At 52.8% G+C, this 17,703-nt stretch overlaps 1 protein-coding gene across 1 annotated transcript in view; it reads left to right on the top strand.

Moving 5' to 3' along the window:
• The window catches only part of LOC147646411 (uncharacterized), a 584,263-nt gene that overhangs the window by 484,597 nt on the left and 81,963 nt on the right, over positions 1-17,703 (top strand). The window contains 1 exon segment of the mRNA XM_086873464.1: positions 13,163-13,447. Coding sequence (XP_086729590.1) covers positions 13,163-13,447 — 285 coding nt within the window.

The raw sequence follows: 17,703 nt of genomic DNA, 5'->3' as shown, positions 1-17,703 counted from the left end.
TCAACTCAGAATGTTCTGTGATTCTGGGATTACAATTCCTCTTCTGCTTCTCTCATCCCCCTGTTGTCTATAATCAAAAGAGAAAAATAACCTTCTGCAACAGTGTTAGAATAGTAAAGTAAAAACCAGACCTTTTTTGGAAGCTTCTGGGTTTCCCAGTGGGGATGGGGCACACCCGGACCCTTATTTCAACAATTTATTAAGGTTGATTAATTAGGATATTTAACAGAAACATTCAATAGGAGATTCAGCTGCCCCAGTTACACACTCCTGAGTCAACCCACTGGAGTAGGTCCAAGGGTTTCTTTGCCCCACTTTTTGTTATGACTGCTCACATTCTGGTTAAAATACAAATTCTTGTAGCTCCTCTCCCTGATGATAAGACTATACAGTATTTCAGAAATGTATTTAGAAGGTCAGATAATTATTCTAAATTCTAAGAGAAAGGTTAGGAAATATACTAGAGTTAATTAAGGATAATAGTTACATAAGTATATACTAGTAGTTCAATAGAGTTAATTAAAGATTATAATTTTATAACTATATAATAATAGTTTACGGATCTAAAAATGAATTAAAAGTTTATAAAAAGCAAAAATCTTTTTGTCATCATCCCAGCTTTCCCACCCTGCTTAAAGCAAGACATTGAAAACAGTCTCAGGAAAGCTCCTGATCTTTACAGCAATCCCAGGCTCACCTTCTTTTGGGAAGTGTCCTCCAGAGCTGTGTCCAGGCAGGTCTGGAGCTGGGAGCAGCCCTGCCCCACACAGCCCCTCTCAGCAGCAGCCCCTGCCCTGCTCAGGGTGGCTCCTTCCCCCCACAGCTTCTCCCCAGCACTGGGAGCAGCTCCCCGGGCCGGCTGAGAGCTGTCCCTGGCAGGCAGCAGAGTCCCTGCCCCAGCACAGCGCCCTGGGCTGCAGGACCCTGCTCTGCAGGACAGCCCTGGGCACCCCTGGCTGCTCTGCACAAGGGACAGGCAGAGAATGTACTCACAGAGTCTGTAGGCACTGGCATGTTCCAGCTTGAGGAGATGGCTCCAGAAGCTGCAGCTGCATTGTCCTGCAGCCAGAGGCTTCCTATGCCAAGGGCTGGCAGGGATTCTGCCCCAGGCACTTCTCAGCACCTTCCCAGCCCTGACTGATTGACGCTCTCTGTGCCTCTGGGCTGTGCCCAGGGTGGCTGCAGGCAGTGCCCCAGCCCTGCTGGGCTGGCAGAAGAGCTGCTCAGCAAGAGAAATGTGCTTTTGAAGCTCTTCTTGGTTTCCAGGAGCTGCCTCTGTGCCAGGAGCGTGGCCCAGCTCAGCAGCACAGACACAGCAGCAGGACTTTAATGAGCCTCTTGGGCCTTTGTGCTGAGGCCCTGAACATCAGTCCCTGACAGGGAGGGGAAGAAAGCTCTCAAGAACTCCAAGTCAGAATCCAACTCCAAAGTTTCTTTCACTTTTAATGGGTCCCACTGAGGGATGTGACTGAGAAAGTGTCCCCAGGCCCCAGGCAGAGCAGAGAACTGGAGGCACTGATGACAGCTGGGGACAAAGAGAAGCCAAGGCTTGGTGCCCTGGGTCACAGCAGCCAAAGCTGTGCCAGCAAGGGCTGTGAGGAGACACCTTGTCCTGAGGCCCTGGGGCCTCCTGGCACAGCCCCAGCAAGGCTGGCCACTGTCACCCCCTTGGCCTGCCCTCAGCATCCCCCCTAGCCCACATGCCAGTGGCCTCAGGGATCTGCTGGAAGGAGTCCCTGGGGAGCCTTGCTCAGGAATGGCCCTGGGGGCTCCTTCATGCTCCCAGGGACTGCAGCTTTTTCAAAGGACTTTGGCTTTTGCTTTGCAGTCTCTGAGAGCTTTGTGCAATCCTGGCCTCCAATTATCTGCTGTAATTAGTCCCTTGAGAGGCTTTGTCAGTAACAGCACTCAGTGGGGCTCATTAATGCTTCAAGGTACTTCAGGTTCTTAAGGTACTTTCCTTTTTCTTTCCCACCCTGAGTCTCTGAGAAGTTTGTGCAATCCTGGCCCCAATTATCTGCTTTAACGAGTCCCTTGGGAGCTTTGCATTGACACTCAGTGGGGCTCATCAATACTTTGAGATACTCAGGGCTTTTTCAGCTACTTTGGATTTTCCTTCCCACACTGAGTCTCTGCGAGGTTTTTGTGCAATCCTGGCCTCCAGTTCTCTCCTCCAAGGAGTCCATGAGGAGCCTGTGTTGGGGATGGACCTCAGTGGCACCCATTAATGCTTGGAGACACTTTGGGTGTTTCCTCTGACTTTGACTCCTGGAAAGGTTTGTGCAATCTCCTCTCAGGCCCTGAGGTTCAAGGGCTCAGCTCCAAATGCACCACGGGGCTCATTAGGATCAAGCAAATCCTAACAAACCATGGCTGTGCCTTGATTTCCCTCTGGTCTGGTGCAGTTCTTAGGAAAGTTTCCTACAATGGTTATGGAGAAATAGTTCAAAGAGCTTCTAAGAAATATCTGTTCCTATTTTAAAAGATGTCTTTTTTTTTTACTGTTCTCTTTAGAGCAGAGGTGATTGCAGCATTCAGTGATGGATATTGATCCAGGGTCTCTCCTAAGGAGGTCTGGCCAGGTCAGAGAAGCTGTGCCTTGAGGTCTGACCCAGTGGGGACAACTTTGCTCCACATTCCCCAGCCCCATCCTGTCTCTCCTCACTCCCCTGGGACCTGCTTTGCTCACAGAACTGGCTGCACTCAGGCAAAGAGGGGTTTTCCTTCTTTGATTTTAGCAATCTAAAACTGCTGAGTTTCCCCACGGAAAACAGACACCCTCCTCAAGTGTGTGCCAAGCCCAAGGTGCCACCAAGGAGGTTCCCCTTCCCCAAGGCAGAACCACACAAGGAATGTTTCAGACACACAGGGAGTTCTACAATAAACACAACCCCAGAGTTGGCTGAAGGCAGAATTAGAGCAGCTGCTGAAGGACAGACAAGCTTTGAACTCCTTGCAGCTGAAAGCACCAAGTGGGTTGTTGGGAGGTGAGTGAGTGAGGCAAGAGTGAGGGAAGGGAAATGCAGAGAGCCCTGGGAGTGTTTCTGTGCAGACAGGCTGCTGCAAGGACATTGGCCTTCTCTGGGGGGAACTGTGAGGGAGGTTGAGTCAGAGTGACCTCCCCAGTGACCTCGAGATGTCACACAGCCACCTGGGATGTCACAGCCCACTCAGTGGTGTCACACAACCTGCTCTGGGATGTCACACCACCATTCTGTGATGTCACATCTCTTCCTATATGCCACAAAACCACCTTGTGATGTCACATAGCGTTCTGTGATGTCAAACAGCCACATTTGATGTCATAGCTCACTCTGTGATGTCACAGTCAGCACTGTGATGTCATACAACCTGTCCTGAGATGTCACATGGCTCTTCTATGATGTCACTGCCCACTTTAGGATTTCATATCACCACCATGTGGTGTCACAGTCTGCTCAGTGATGTCACAACCCTCTCTGTGATGTTGTACATCTAACCTCTGGTGTCACAGTCCTCTCTCACATCACAACCCACTAAGTGATATCACCCAGCCCACATTGTGATGTCATGCAGCCACACTCTGAAGTCACAGCTTGCTCTGTGATGTCACAGGATCCCCTCTGTGATGCTGCAGCTGCTCAGTGACCTCACACAACAAACTCTGGGATGTCACAGCCCCATCTGTGACCTCACACAGCCCACTCAGAGCTGTCACACAGCCCCTTTCTGACATCTCAGCTGCTCTGGGGCTCCAGGACACAGCCACAGAGGTGCTGCTGGGACACAGCCCCCTCTGGCACATCCCACAGCCCCTGCCAGTGCTGAGCCCCTGGCAGCTCTGTCTGCGCCTGCTCTCTGTGTCCCTGAGCTGCCCTGGCAGGGCCCCAGCCCTGCTGGGCTGTGCTCAGGAGCTGCTCCTGGCCAGAGCTGTCTCCCTGTTGCTATGGTCAGTACCTTGGCAGCTCCATGGAGACCCCATGCCAGGGGTGGTTGCCATGGACACCAGCTCAGGCCTGGAGCCAGAGTCCATTGCCATGGCAACCATTTGCTGTCCCATCCCCAGGCTCATGGGATCCCAGAGCCACAGAATTGGCTGAGTTGGGAGGGACCCATGGGGATCCTCCAGTCCAACTGCTGGCCCTGCACAGGACACCCCAACAATCCCAGCCTGGGCCTGGCAGCGCTGGCCAAACGCTGCTGGAGCTCAGCCAGCCCTGGAGCTGGGAGCCTTCCCTGGGGAGCCTGTTCAGTGCCCCAGCAGCCTCGCGGGAAAACCTTTTCCTCACATCCAGCCTAAACCTGCCCGCCTCAGCTCCAGCCGCTGCCTCCACTCCTGTCCCTGGGCACCAGAGGGAAGAGGTTCCCGCAGCCCCCAGCCAGGGACCCGCTCCCAAGGCTGCTGCCATGGCAACCAGGCCTGGCACCAGCTGGGATGCTCGGTTTCCATGGGCTGGGCTTCAGGAATGGCATTCCCCAATTTCCTGCTCCTGCTGAAACCGCCCTGCTGCTCGCTTCCCTCCCACCTCCCATGGAAAGCAAAAAAGGCAAAGATCCCAGGCTGGGAAAAGAACAATTTATTGAGAACAGCAACGAGATAAGGCAAAAACAGGAGCAGAAACAATTTTGGTAACAGAAAGGATAAGACAAACCATTCACCTGGAAAACTAAAATACCACCAACTGACTCTTCCTGGCCATGTATTTCCTCCTGCCAAGAAAGGACACTCTTCTCCTCTGGTGAGAGAGAGGGAGTCCTTTTCCTGCCCCTGGCAATGACCTGAGATGGGATTGAATATAATGGACCATGATCACAGTCTCACATTCCTTGATCCCACATCATGACATTGCCATGGGCAGGAAAAGGTACAGGTGTCTTCCCAGCATGGATCCCAGGGAACATGGATCACCAGGTCTCTTCCCAATGTGGATCCTCCATGGGCGGATGAAGCTGGAGCAGTGCACAAAGCTCTTCCTGTATTTTGAGGCACTTGCAGGGCTTCCCTTACCGGTGCCACCGTTGGTGTCTGCCAAAGTTAGACCTGTCTGAGAAGCTCTTCCCACACTGGGGACACTTGTAGGGCCTCTCCCCAGTGTGGATGTGTTTGTGGGTATTGAGGTTGGATCTGTGGCTGAAGCTCTTCCCACATTCCCCACACTCGTAGGGCCTCTCCCCAGTGTGGATGCGCCGGTGGGTGATGAGGTTGGAGTTTTGCTTGAAGCCCTCCCCACAGTCGGGGCAGCGGAAGGGCCTCTCATCCGTGTGAATTCGCTGGTGCAGGACAAGATTGGAGCTGCTGTGAAACCTCTTCCCACACTCAGAACACTCGTAGGGCCTCTCCCCAGTGTGGATGCGCTGGTGGATGATGAGGTGGGAGCTGCAGCTGAAGCCCTTCCCACATTCCTCACACTCGTAGGCCCATTCCCCAGTGTGAATCATCTGGTGGCGGATCAGGGTTTTCCTCTGTCTGAAGCTCTTCCCACACTCCAAGCACTTGTACGGCTTCTCCCCATTCTGAAGCTGCTCATGGACCACCAGCTCAGAGCCCCGGCTGGATCTCCGGCCGCCTTCCCGGCACAGGGTGGGTCTTTCCTCCTCAGAGCACCCTGGGATGGGTTTGGAGCCCCTCCTCCTGCGGGACCTCTGGGGATTTTCCTCCCTGTTGGTTTCCTGCACTGTGGTACCGCTGAAAACGGCCTCTTCCACGAGGTTCTGCTGCGGGGATTTCTCCTCCCTGGTCTCCATCCTCAGCTCCTTGTCTGGGGGAGGAAGGACAAGGAGAGGATGGGATTTGCCTCCGTGCCAGAGGGAAGGGGAAGGAGATCCCCCCAGTGCGTCCCTGGCAGGACGGCGTCGGCAGCGGGGTTGTCCTGCAGCCGGGGGCCAGGCTGGGCTGGGAGATGGAGCAGGAGAGAGGGGGAAAGGGGCACTGACTTCCTCCTCACCTGCCTGGGTGTCCTGGGGCATCTTCCTCTTTCTCGCAGCCTCCTTCTCCATCCAGCCAAGGTTTGGGATTGGGAAATTCTGGTTCGGGAGAGAACAATGAATGAGTACGTTGAATTTGAAGGTCCCTCTGTCCAAGTCCCTCTCTAGAAGTCCCTGGGTATCTGGGGGGTCTTGGTTTGAAAGGAAAGGTGTTTGCTAAGGAAGGCAGAAACCACCATTGAAATTGATAAAAATGTAAGCAACAACCCTCTCCAAATTATTATAATCTTGATATCAAAATGCTCTCAGATAAAGATATAGGAATAGAAATAATAGTTCTTTACTAAAGGAAGAAAAATGAAAATGCAGCAGTACAAAAGAAAAAAAACAACAAAAAAACAGCACTCTGAGAGAGTCAGAATACAACCTGACACCCTGTTGGTCAGGGTGCTGGTAGCAGTCTGATTAAATGGTGGCTGCATTCCTCCTGGAGTGACTGATGTGGTTCTGTTGAAGCAGTGATCCTGTAGAATATTGTAGCTTACCTCTGAAGTTCCGGTGCTGTAGATGGGTCTGGTCTCTCCTCTGGGAATCCAGTGGAGAAAGACTGCCTGTGGTGCTTTGATGCTCTGATTATATTCTTGCAGGAATACTTGGCTCCTCCCCCTGGGTGGAGCATCTCACAATGGGATGATGTCATTTTATCATTCCTGCAGTGAGACTCAATGGCCCATTAACAGAAGATATCCCCCTGGAGGAAGGATGGGTGGTGGAAGAGATAAAGAACACTGCCCCACCTGGTTTTAACAGCTGGCCCATTAACAGGAGACATCCCCCAGTTATGAGGGAATGGGTGATGAAAGAGATAAAGAAAACTGCCCTACAAGGTTTTAACAGATAGTGATAGAATACATACTTTTGGTTACATCTTGCATTGCAACCCAAGACATGGGGTACATAAAAATTTTACACCACCAAAATCTGGCCCTGAAAATGCCTCCCAGGAGTTCTAGTTCCATCTCTGTTCTCTCCCTTTTGGTGTTCAGGGTTTCACCCCTGTCCCAGCTGCTGGGGGTCACACTTGTACTGTGGGTCCCCTGTCTACTCGGTCCCTGACCTCTTGCTTGGAGTGCCAGGAATTTGAAAACTTCCTCCCATTTCCATCTCCCCACTTAGGGATGCTGGAAGTTTTTTGGGTCCCAGGGTCCCTGCTCCCCTTATTCCCTTCTTGGGGGTGCAGGGGGTCCAAGGAGACCCCCCTGCCCCTCTCTATGCAATTGAGGGTTCCACGAATCATGGCGCTCCTCCTCTCTGGGCTCCCCACTTTGGGGTCCTGGGGGACACAGGGCTCTGCTCCTCCAGGCTGCCTCTGCCAGCAGCTGCCACTGGGAACCCCAAATGTCCCCCTAAAGGACATTTTCTTCTCAGCCTTGGTGTTCTTCATTCTCCAACAATCACCCCCAAAAACCCAACCCAGGAAGCCCCCAGGATATCTGGGCCGAGCTCCCCCTCCCTCATAACCTGTGGGATAGGGGGGCTGATGATCCCACGGGTGGGAGGGGGCTGTGAATTCAGGGAGTGAATCCCAGCTTGACTGGGATATGCTGGACCTGAGATCATACTGGGATAACAAGCACCTAACTGGGATTCCTAGGAGTGTCTGGGAATGGCTATGGACATGCTGAGGGCAGCTGGGATATACTGGGAGTGTCTGTGATCATACTGGGGATGACTGGGAACACACTGGGAACAATGGGAACCATGCTGGGGACAACTGGGAACAACTGGGAGTGACAGGGTCTGCACTGGGGGCAGCTGGGAATGACTGCAACCTTGCTGGGAGCAGCTGGGATCATCCGGGGAGCAACTGGAACTATACTGGGGCCAACTGGGTGCAACTGGAATCACACTGGGAGGAACAGGGAGCAACTGGAACCATCCTGAGGGTAACTGGCATCCTACTGGGATCACAGTGGGAGCAGTTGGGCCATGCTGGGCAAGACTGGGACCATACTGGCAGCAGCTGGGACTGCACTCAGCGTGACTGGGAGTGGCTGGGAGCAACTGGGATCAGGCTGGAAGCACCTGAGGAGTGACTAGGAGCAACTGGGATAGACTGGGAGAGACTGAAACCACAGTGCAGGTAAATGGGAGCAAATGGAAGCACACTGGATAATCCTGGGAGCAGCTGTGCCCATGCTGGGGTCATACTGAGATCCTACTGGAACTAGCTGGGATCATAGTGGGGGTGACTGCAAAGGTGCTGGCTGGGACTGGAACCATGCTGGAGGTGACTGGGAGCAACTGGGCCCATCCTGGGAGTGACAGGGAGTCACTCTGGCCATGACTGGAATCATGCTGGAAGGATATGGGAGTGATTGGAACCATACTGGGGGTGGCTGGCACAACAGCTCATACTGGGGGTGACTGAGATTGTAGTGGGAGTGACTGGGAGTCACTGGGATGCTTGGTTCCTCCTCCTGGCTGGAGCATCTCACAATGGGATGATGTCATTTTATCAGTCCTGTACTGAGACTCAATGGCCCATTAACAGAAGATATCCCCCTGGAGGAAGGATGGGTGGTGGAAGAGATAAAGAGCACTGCCCCACCTGGTTTTAACAGCTGGCCCATTAACAGAAGATATCCCCCCAGTTATGAGGGATGGGTCATGAAAGAGATAAAGAAAAATGCTCCTCTAGTTTTTAACATGGTGATAGAATACATACTTTTGGTTACATCTTGCATTGCAACCCAAGACATGGGGTCCATAAAAATTGTACACCACCAAAATTTGGCCCTGAAAATGCTGTCCAGAAGTTTTCCATTTCTGTTCTCTCCCTTTTGGTGTTCAGGGTTTCACCCCTGTCCCAGCTGCTGGGGGTCACACTTGTACTGTGGGTCCCCTGTCTACTCGGTCCCTGACCTCTTCTTGCTGCTGTGACTGCCAGGAATTTGAAAAGTTCTTCCCATTTCCATCTCCCCACTTAGGGATGCAGGAAGTTTTTGGGGTCCCAGGGTCCCTGCTCCCCTTATTCCCTTCTTGGGCGTGCAGGGGGACCAAGGAGTCCCCCCTGCCCCTCTCTATTTAATTGATGGTTCCTCGAATCATGGCACTCCCCCTCTCTGGGCTCCCCACTTTGGGGTCCTGGGGGACACAGGGCTCTGCTCCTCCAGGCTGCCTCTGCCAGCAGCTGCCACTGGGAACCCCAAATGTCCCCCTAAAGGGCATTTTCTTTTCAGCTTTGGTTTTCTTCATTCTCTAATCATCACCCCAGAAACCCAACCCAGGGACCCCCCCAGGATATCTGGGCCGGGCTCCCCCTCCCTCGTCACCTGTGGGATGGGGGGCTGATGATCCCACGGGTGGGAGGGGGCTGTGAATTCAGGGAGTGAATCCCAGCTTGACTGGGATATACTGGGCCTGAGATCATACTGGGATAACAAGCACCTAACTGGGATTACTAGGAGTGTCTGGGAATTGCTATGGACATGCTGAGGGCAGCTGGGATATACTGGGAGTGTCTGTGATCATACTGGGGATGACTGAAAACACACTGGGAACAATGGGAACCATGCTGGGGACAACTGGGAGCAACTGGGAGTGACAGGGTCTACACTGGGGGCAACTCCAGCTGGGCATGACTGGGACGATGCAGGGAGCAGCTGGGATCATCTGGGGAGCAACTGGAACTATACTGGGGCCAACTGGGTGCAACTGGAATCACACTGGGAGGAACAGGGAGCAACTGGAACCATCCTGAGGGTAACTGGCATCCTACTGGGATCACAGTGGGAGCAGTTGGGCCATGCTGGGCAAGACTGGGACCATACTGGCAGCAACTGGGACTGCACTCAGCGTGACTGGGAGTGGCTGGGAGCAACTGGGATCAGGCTGGAAACACCTGAGGAGTGATTGAGAGCAACTGGGATATACTGGGAGAGACTGAGAGAGACTGAAACCACAGTGCAGGTAAATGGGAGCAAATGGAAGCACACTGGATAATCCTGGGAGCAGCTGTGCCCATGCTGGGGTCATACTGGGATCCTACTGGAACTAGCTGGGATCATACTGGGAGTGACTGCAAAGGGGCTGGCTGGGACTGGAACCATACTGGAGGTGACTGGGAACAACTGGGCCCATCCTGGGAGTGACAGGGAGTCACTCTGGCCATGACTGGAATCATACTGGGAGGGCCTGGGTGTGACTGTAACCATACTGGGGGTGGCTGGGTGCAACAGCTCATACTGGGGGTGACTGAGATTGTAGTGGGAGTGACTGGGATCATTCTGGAAGTGTTTTTCTGTAGATCTTCTGTCTTTCTGGTCTCTTTTTATTCTCCTTCCTATCCTATGTACCTGGAATATTTTTGGATATCTTAATGTTACCCAAAATCTTAAGGGTTAACACTTTTTAGGTTAAATGAGCTAAGTTTGCAAAGTTAAGGCTATGGTAAGAGTTCTTTGTGCAGATGGATGTTGTATTAAACCCTTTGCCATAGTTCCTTGATTGTCTGTATTTCGTCAGTTAAATTTTGTGTCATTTTGACCTCTTAGCTCAGTTGGTCAGAGCATGGTGCCAGTATCACCGAGTTTGTGGGTTCAATCCTTGTGTGGGCCATTATATTAAGAGTTGGACTTGATGGTCCTTGTGGGTCCCTTCCTACCAAGAATATTCTTTGCATCTGTCCATGCTGAGAAGATCTGGTTGTTGTTTCTCCTGTGCACCAAATTCAAGCACAGGAACCTTTGGTTACCACCAGCATTGAAGTGTTCTGGGGTGTTACAGCCCTGCAGGCTCACAGTGGCCTCTTGTTTCCATAAGGCCCCAGAGTGTCCCACTGGTCCCTTGGTTCCATGGGCCCAAGAGTGCCACAACAATCCCCTTGGTTCCACAACTTCCCATGGTGTCACACTGGCCCCTTGGTTCCATAAGGATCTGGAGTGTCACACAGGTTTATGGCATTTGTCCTTGCTGCCCCTCACATCCCACTGCCCCACAAAGAGCCCCGAGCCACCCATGAGGGACAGGCCCTGCCTGGGCCAGGCCTGGCCTCAGGGCTTGGCCTTTCTGCTTCCTCCAACCCAGCCAGGGCTGGCTCAGCATTGCAGTTCCCTGCTCAGAGCCTTTGGCTCTCGGCAATCCTGGCCTCCAGGATCTGCTCTCACCAGTCCCTGGGGAGCCTTTGGCAGTCCCTGCCCTCAGTGGGGCCAATTGAAGCTCCAAGGGACTTGGAGTTTTGCTTCTGACTCCTTGAGCAGCTTCTTCAGCCTGAAGGAAGGACAAAGGAGGATCAGGGAAAGGAGAAGGAAGCATGAGGTCAAGCACTCCCTGAATTCACAGCCCCCCCCACCTCTGGGGTCATCACCCCCTATCCCACAGGTGACCGGGGAGGGGGAGCTCAGCCCAGATATCCTGGGGGGGTCCTTCTTGTGTTGTGCTTTTTGGGTGGGGATGTTTGGAGAATGAAGAACTTCAAAGCTGAGTGGAAAGTGCCCCTTGGAGGGATACTGGGGGGTGCCAGCATCCCTAAGTGGGGAGATGGAAACAGGGGGAACTTTTTGGATTCCTGGCACTCCCAGCAGCCTGAAGAGCTCAAGGACCGAGCAGACAGGGGACCCAAAGTACAAGTATGACCCCCGGCAGCTGGGACAGGGAGGAACCCCTGAACACCAAAAGGGAGAGACCAGAGACGAGGAACTCATGGAAGGCATTTTCAGGACTGCATCTTGGTTTTTGGGGGGTTCATATGGACTCCATGTCCTGGGTTGCAATGCAAGATGTAACCAAAAGCATGTTTTCTATCACCATTTGTTAAAAACTGGTACCGTAGTTTTCATTATCTTCTCCATGACCCATCCCTCATAACTGGGGGATATCTTCTGTTAATGGGCCAGCTGTTAAAACCAGGTGGGGCAGTGTTCTTTATCTCTTCCACCACCCATCCTCCCTCCAGGGGGATATCTTCTGTTAATGGGCCATTGAGTCTCACTGCAGGACTGATAAAATGACATCATCCCATTGTGAGATGCTCCACCCAGGGGGAGGAGCCAAGCATTCCTGACTGGATATAATCTTGGAATCAGAGCACCACAGGCAGTCTTTGTCCACTGGATTCCCAGAGGAGAGACCAGACCCATCTACAGCACGGGAACTTCAGAGGTAAGCTACAATCTTCTATGGGATCATTGCTTCAACAGAACCACATCTGTTTCTCCAGGAGTACTGCAGCCACCATTTAATCAGACTGCTACCAGCACCCTGACCAACCAGATGTAAGGTTGTATTCTGACTCTGTTGGTGGGTTGTCTATTTGTTGTTGGGTTTTTTTTGTACTGCTGAATTTTCATTTTCCTTTCTTTAGAAAAAAAAATATTGTTCCTATTCCCAGATCATTACCTGAGAGCACTTTGATTTCAAGATTATAATAATTCGGAGGGGATGGGATGTTTACATTTTTATCAATTTAAATGGAGGTTTCTGCTTTCCTTAGCAAACACCTTTCCTTTCAAACCAAGGCACCTCAAATGCCCCAATGACTTCTAAATATGGACTTGGTAAGAAGTACCATCAGAGTCCATGTGCTCATTCCTTGTTTTCTCCTAAACCAGGATTTTCCAATCCCAAACTTTGGCCAGATGGAGAAGGAGGCTGTGAGGAAGAGGAAGATGCTCCAGGACACCCAGGCAGGTGAGGAGGAAGTCAGTGCCCCTTTCCCCCTCTCTCCTGCTCCATCTCCCAGCCCAGCCTGGCCCCCGGCTGCAGGACAACCCCGCTGCCGACGCCGTCCTGCCGGGGACGCACTGGGGGGATCTCCTTGCCCTTCCCTCTGGCACGGAGGCAAATCCCATCCTCTCCTTGTCCTTCCTCCCCCAGACAAGGAGTTGAGGATGGAGACCGGGGAGGACAAATCCCCACAGCAGAACCTCATGGAAGAGGCTGATTTGAGCAGCTCCATGGCTCAGGAATCCAACGGGGAGGAAAAGCTCCAGAGATCCCGCAGGAGGAGGGGCTCCAAACCCATCCCAGGGTGCTCTGAGGAGGAAAGACCCACCCTGTGCCAGGAAGGCGGCCTGAGATCCATCCGGGGCTCTGAGCTGGTGGTCCATGAGCAGCTTCAGGATGGGGAGAAGCGCTACAAGTGCTTGGAGTGTGGGAAGAGCTTCAGACAGAGCAACAGCCTGATCTGCCACCAGATGATCCACACTGGGGAATGGGCCTACGAGTGTGGGCAATGTGGGAAGGGCTTCTACTGCAGCTCCCACCTCATCATCCACCAGCGCATCCACACTGGGGAGAGGCCCTATGAGTGTCCTGAGTGTGGGAAGAGGTTTCACAGCAGCTCCACTCTCCTCCTGCACCAGCGGATTCACACGGATGAGAGGCCCTTCCGCTGCCCTGACTGCGGGGAGGGCTTCAAGCAAAACTCCCACCTCATCAGGCACCAGCGCATCCACACTGGGGTGAGGCCCTACAAGTGTGCACAGTGTGGGAAGAGCTTCACCCAGAGCTCTCACTTGACCAGACACCAACAGAAGCACCAGTAAGGGAAGCCCTGCGAGTGGTCCAAATGCAGGAAGAGCTTCATGCGCTGCTCCAGCTTCATCCCGCATTGGAAGACTGACATTGGGAAGAGACCTGGTGATCCATGTTCCCTGTGATCCATGCTGGGAAGACACCTGTACCTTTTCCTGCCCATGGCAATGACATGATGTGGGATTGAAGAACATGAGAGTCTGACCATGTCCCTGTCATTATATTCCATCCCATCTCAGGTCATTGCCAGGGGCAGGAAAAAGACTCCCTCTCTCTCACCAGAGTAGAAGGGTGTCCTTTCTTGGCAGGAGGAAATGCATGTCCAGGAAGAAACAGTCGGTGGTGGTTTAGTTTTCCCTGTGAATGGTTTGTCTTATCCTTTCTGTTACCAAAATTGTTTCTGTGTCTGTTTGTTCCTTATCCCGTTGCTGTTCTCAATAAATTGTTCTTATCCCAGCCTGGGATCTTTGTCTTTTGTGCTTTCCATGGCAGGTGGGAGGGAAGCGAGCAGCAGCGCGGTTTCAGCAGGAGCAGGAAATTGGGGAATGCCATTCCTGAAGCCCAGCCCATGGAAACCGAGCATCCCAGCTGGTGCCAGGCCTGGTTGCCATGGCAGCAGCCTTGGGAGCGGGTCCCTGGCTGGGGGCTGCAGGAACCTCTTTACTCTGGTGCCCAGGGACAGGAGTGGAGGGAGCGGCTGGAGCTGAGGCGGGCAGGTTTAGGCTGGATGTGAGGAAAAGGTTTTTCCCGCGAGGCTGCTGGGGCACTGAACAGGCTCCCCAGGGAAGGCTCCCAGCTCCAGGGCTGGCTGAGCTCCAGCAGCGTTTGGCCAGCGCTGCCAGGCCCAGGCTGGGATTGTTGGGGTGTCCTGTGCAGGGCCAGCAGTTGGACTGGAGGATCCCCATGGGTCCCTCCCAACTCAGCCAATTCTGTGGCTCTGGGATCCCATGAGCCTGGGGATGGGACTGCAAATGGTTGCCATGGCAACGGGCTCTGGCTCCAGGCCTGAGCTGGTGTCCATGGCAACCACCCCTGGCATGGGGTCTCCATGGAGCTGCCAAGGGACTGACCATAGCAACAGGGAGACAGCTCTGGCCAGGAGCAGCTCCTGAGCACAGCCCAGCAGGGCTGGGGCCCTGCCAGGGCAGCTCAGGGACACAGAGAGCAGGCCCAGACAGAGCTGCCAGGGGCTCAGCACTGGCAGGGGCTGTGGGATGTGCCAGAGGGGGCTGTGTCCCAGCAGCACCTCTGTGGCTGTGTCCTGGAGCCCCAGAGCAGCTGTGATGTCAGAAAGGGGCTGTGTGACAGCTCCGAGTGGGCTGTGTGAGGTCACAGATGGGGCTGTGACATCCCAGAGTTTGTTGTGTGAGGTCACTGAGCAGATGCAGCATCACAGAGGGGATCCTGTGACATCACAGAGCAAGCTGTGACTTCAGAGTGTGGCTGTATGACATCACAGTGTGGTCTGGGTGATATCACTTAGTGGGTTGTGACATCACAGAGAGGGCTGTGACACCAGAAGTTAGATGTACAACATCACAGAGAGGGTTGTGACATCACTGAGCAGACTGTGACACCACATGGCTGTGAAATGAAATTCAAGAGTGGGCAGTGACATCATAGAAGAGCCATGTGACATCTCAGGACAGGTTGTATGACATCACAGTGCCAACTGTGAGATCACAGAGTGAGCTATGACATCAAATGTGGCTGTTTGACATCACAGAACGCTATGTGAAATCACGAGGTGGTTTTGTGGCATATGGGAAGAGCTGTGACTTCACAGAATGGTGGTGTGACATCCCAGGGCAGGTTGTGTGACATCACTGAATGGGCTGTGACATCCCAGGTGGCTGTGTGACATCTCGAGGTCACTGGGGAGGTCACTCTGCCCCAACTTCCCTCCCAGTCCCCCCCAGAGAAGTCCAACACTGCTCTTGCAGCAGCCTGTCTGCACAGAAACACTTCCAGGGCTCTCTGCATTTCCCTTCCCTCACTCTTGCCTCACTCACACACCTCCCAACAACCCACTTGGTGCTTTCAGCTGCAAGGAGTTCAAAGCTTGTCTGTCCTTCAGCAGCTGCTCTAATTCTGCCTTCAGCCAACTCTGGGGTTGTGTTTATTGTAGAACTCCCTGTGTGTCTGAAACATTCCTTGTGTGGTTCTGCCTTGGGGAAGGGGAACCTCCTTGGTGGCACCTTGGGCTTGGCACACACTTGAGGAGGGTGTCTGTTTTCCGTGGGGAAACTCAGCAGTTTTAGATTGCTAAAATCAAAGAAGGAAAACCCCTCTTTGCCTGAGTGCAGCCAGTTCTGTGAGCAAAGCAGGTCCCAGGGGAGTGAGGAGAGACAGGATGGGGCTGGGGAATGTGGAGCAAGGTTGTCCCCACTGGGTCAGACCTCAAGGCACAGCTTCTCTGACCTGGCCACACCTCCTTAGGAGAGACCCTGGATCAATATCCATCACTGAGTGATGCAATCACCTCTGCTTTAAAGAGAACAGGAATAAAAGACACCCTTTAAAATATGAATACATATTTCTTAGAAGCTCTTTGAACTATTTCTCCATAACTGTTGTAGGAAACTTTCCTAAGAACTGCACCAGACCAGAGGGAAATCAAGGCACAGCCATGGTTTGTTAGGATTTGCTTGATCCTAATGAGCCCTGTGGTGCATTTGGAGCTGAGCCCTTGAACCTCAGGGCCTGAGAGGAGATTGCACAAACCTTTCCAGGAGTCCAAGTCAGAGGAAAAACCCAAAGTGTCTCCAAGCATTAATGGGTGCCACTGAGGTCCATCCCCAACACAGGCTCCTCATGGACTCCTTGGAGGAGAGAACTGAAGGCCAGGATTGCACAAAAACCTCCCAGAGACTCAGTGTGGAAAGGAAAATCCAAAGTAGCTGAAAAAGTCCTGAGTATCTCAAAGTATTGATGAGCCCCACTGAGTGTCAATGCAAAGCTCCCAAGGGACTCGTTAAAGCAGATAATTGGGGCCATGATTGCACAAACTTCTCAGAGACTCAGGGTGGGAAGGAAAAAGGAAAGTGCCTTAAGAACCTGAAGTACCTTGAAGCATTAATGAGCCCCACTGAGTGTTGTTACTGACAAAGCCTCTCAAGGGACTAATTACAGCAGATAATTGGAGGCCAGGATTGCACAAAGCTCTCAGAGACTCCAAGGCAAAAGCCAAAGTCCTTTGAAAAAGCTGCAGTCCCTGGGAGCATGAAGGAGCCCCCAGGGCCATTCCTGAGCAAGGCTCCCCAGGGACTCCTTCCAGCAGATCCCTGAGGCCACTGGCATGTGGGCTAGGGGGGATGCTGAGGGCAGGCCAAGGGGGTGACAGTGGCCAGCCTTGCTGGGGCTGTGCCAGGAGGCCCCAGGGCCTCAGGACAAGGTGTCTCCTCACAGCCCTTGCTGGCACAGCTTTGGCTGCTGTGACCCAGGGCACCAAGCCTTGGCTTCTCTTTGTCCCCAGCTGTCATCAGTGCCTCCAGTTCTCTGCTCTGCCTGGGGCCTGGGGACACTTTCTCAGTCACATCCCTCAGTGGGACCCATTAAAAGTGAAAGAAACTTTGGAGTTGGATTCTGACTTGGAGTTCTTGAGAGCTTTCTTCCCCTCCCTGTCAGGGACTGATGTTCAGGGCCTCAGCACAAAGCCCCAAGAGGCTCATTAAAGTCCTGCTGCTGTGTCTGTGCTGCTGAGCTGGGCCGGGCTCCTGGCACAGAGGCAGCTCCTGGAAACCAAGAAGAGCTTCAAAAGCACATTTCTCTTGCTGAGCAGCTCTTCTGGCAGCCCAGCAGGGCTGGGGCACTGCCTGCAGCCACCCTGGGCACAGCCCAGAGGCACAGAGAGCTTCAGTCAGTCAGGGCTGGGAAGGGGCTGAGAAGTGCCTGGGGCAGAATCCCTGCCAGCCCTTGGCACAGGAAGCCTCTGGCTGCAGGACAATGCAGCTGCAGCTCCTGGAGGCATCTCCTAAAGCTGGAACATGCCAGTGCCTACAGACTCTGTGAGTACAACTCTGAGTATTTCTGGTGGAGGGGAGGTGAATGCTCCTGAAGCTCTGATATGCTGAGTGTTCCTGATCAGTCATGGAATATTTCCAAGACAAGGATTTTGATAAAAATGAGGACATTTCCTAAGACTTTGTATTCAGTTTCCTACTATTTAAGAATGGCAGGGAGGAGGAGGATAAATATTAAATTATTTTATAATAATTTATTATTATTGTTTCTTTTCATTTCTTAATTTTAAAATATTAAAGG

Source organism: Cyanistes caeruleus, unplaced genomic scaffold (assembly GCF_971803275.1).
Source record: "Cyanistes caeruleus unplaced genomic scaffold, bCyaCae1.hap1.1 HAP1_SCAFFOLD_99, whole genome shotgun sequence".
In the NCBI taxonomy this organism is placed as follows: domain Eukaryota; kingdom Metazoa; phylum Chordata; class Aves; order Passeriformes; family Paridae; genus Cyanistes; species Cyanistes caeruleus.
The sequence above is the reverse complement of the archived record's forward strand: the minus strand, read 5'-3'. Positions and strand labels throughout refer to the sequence as shown.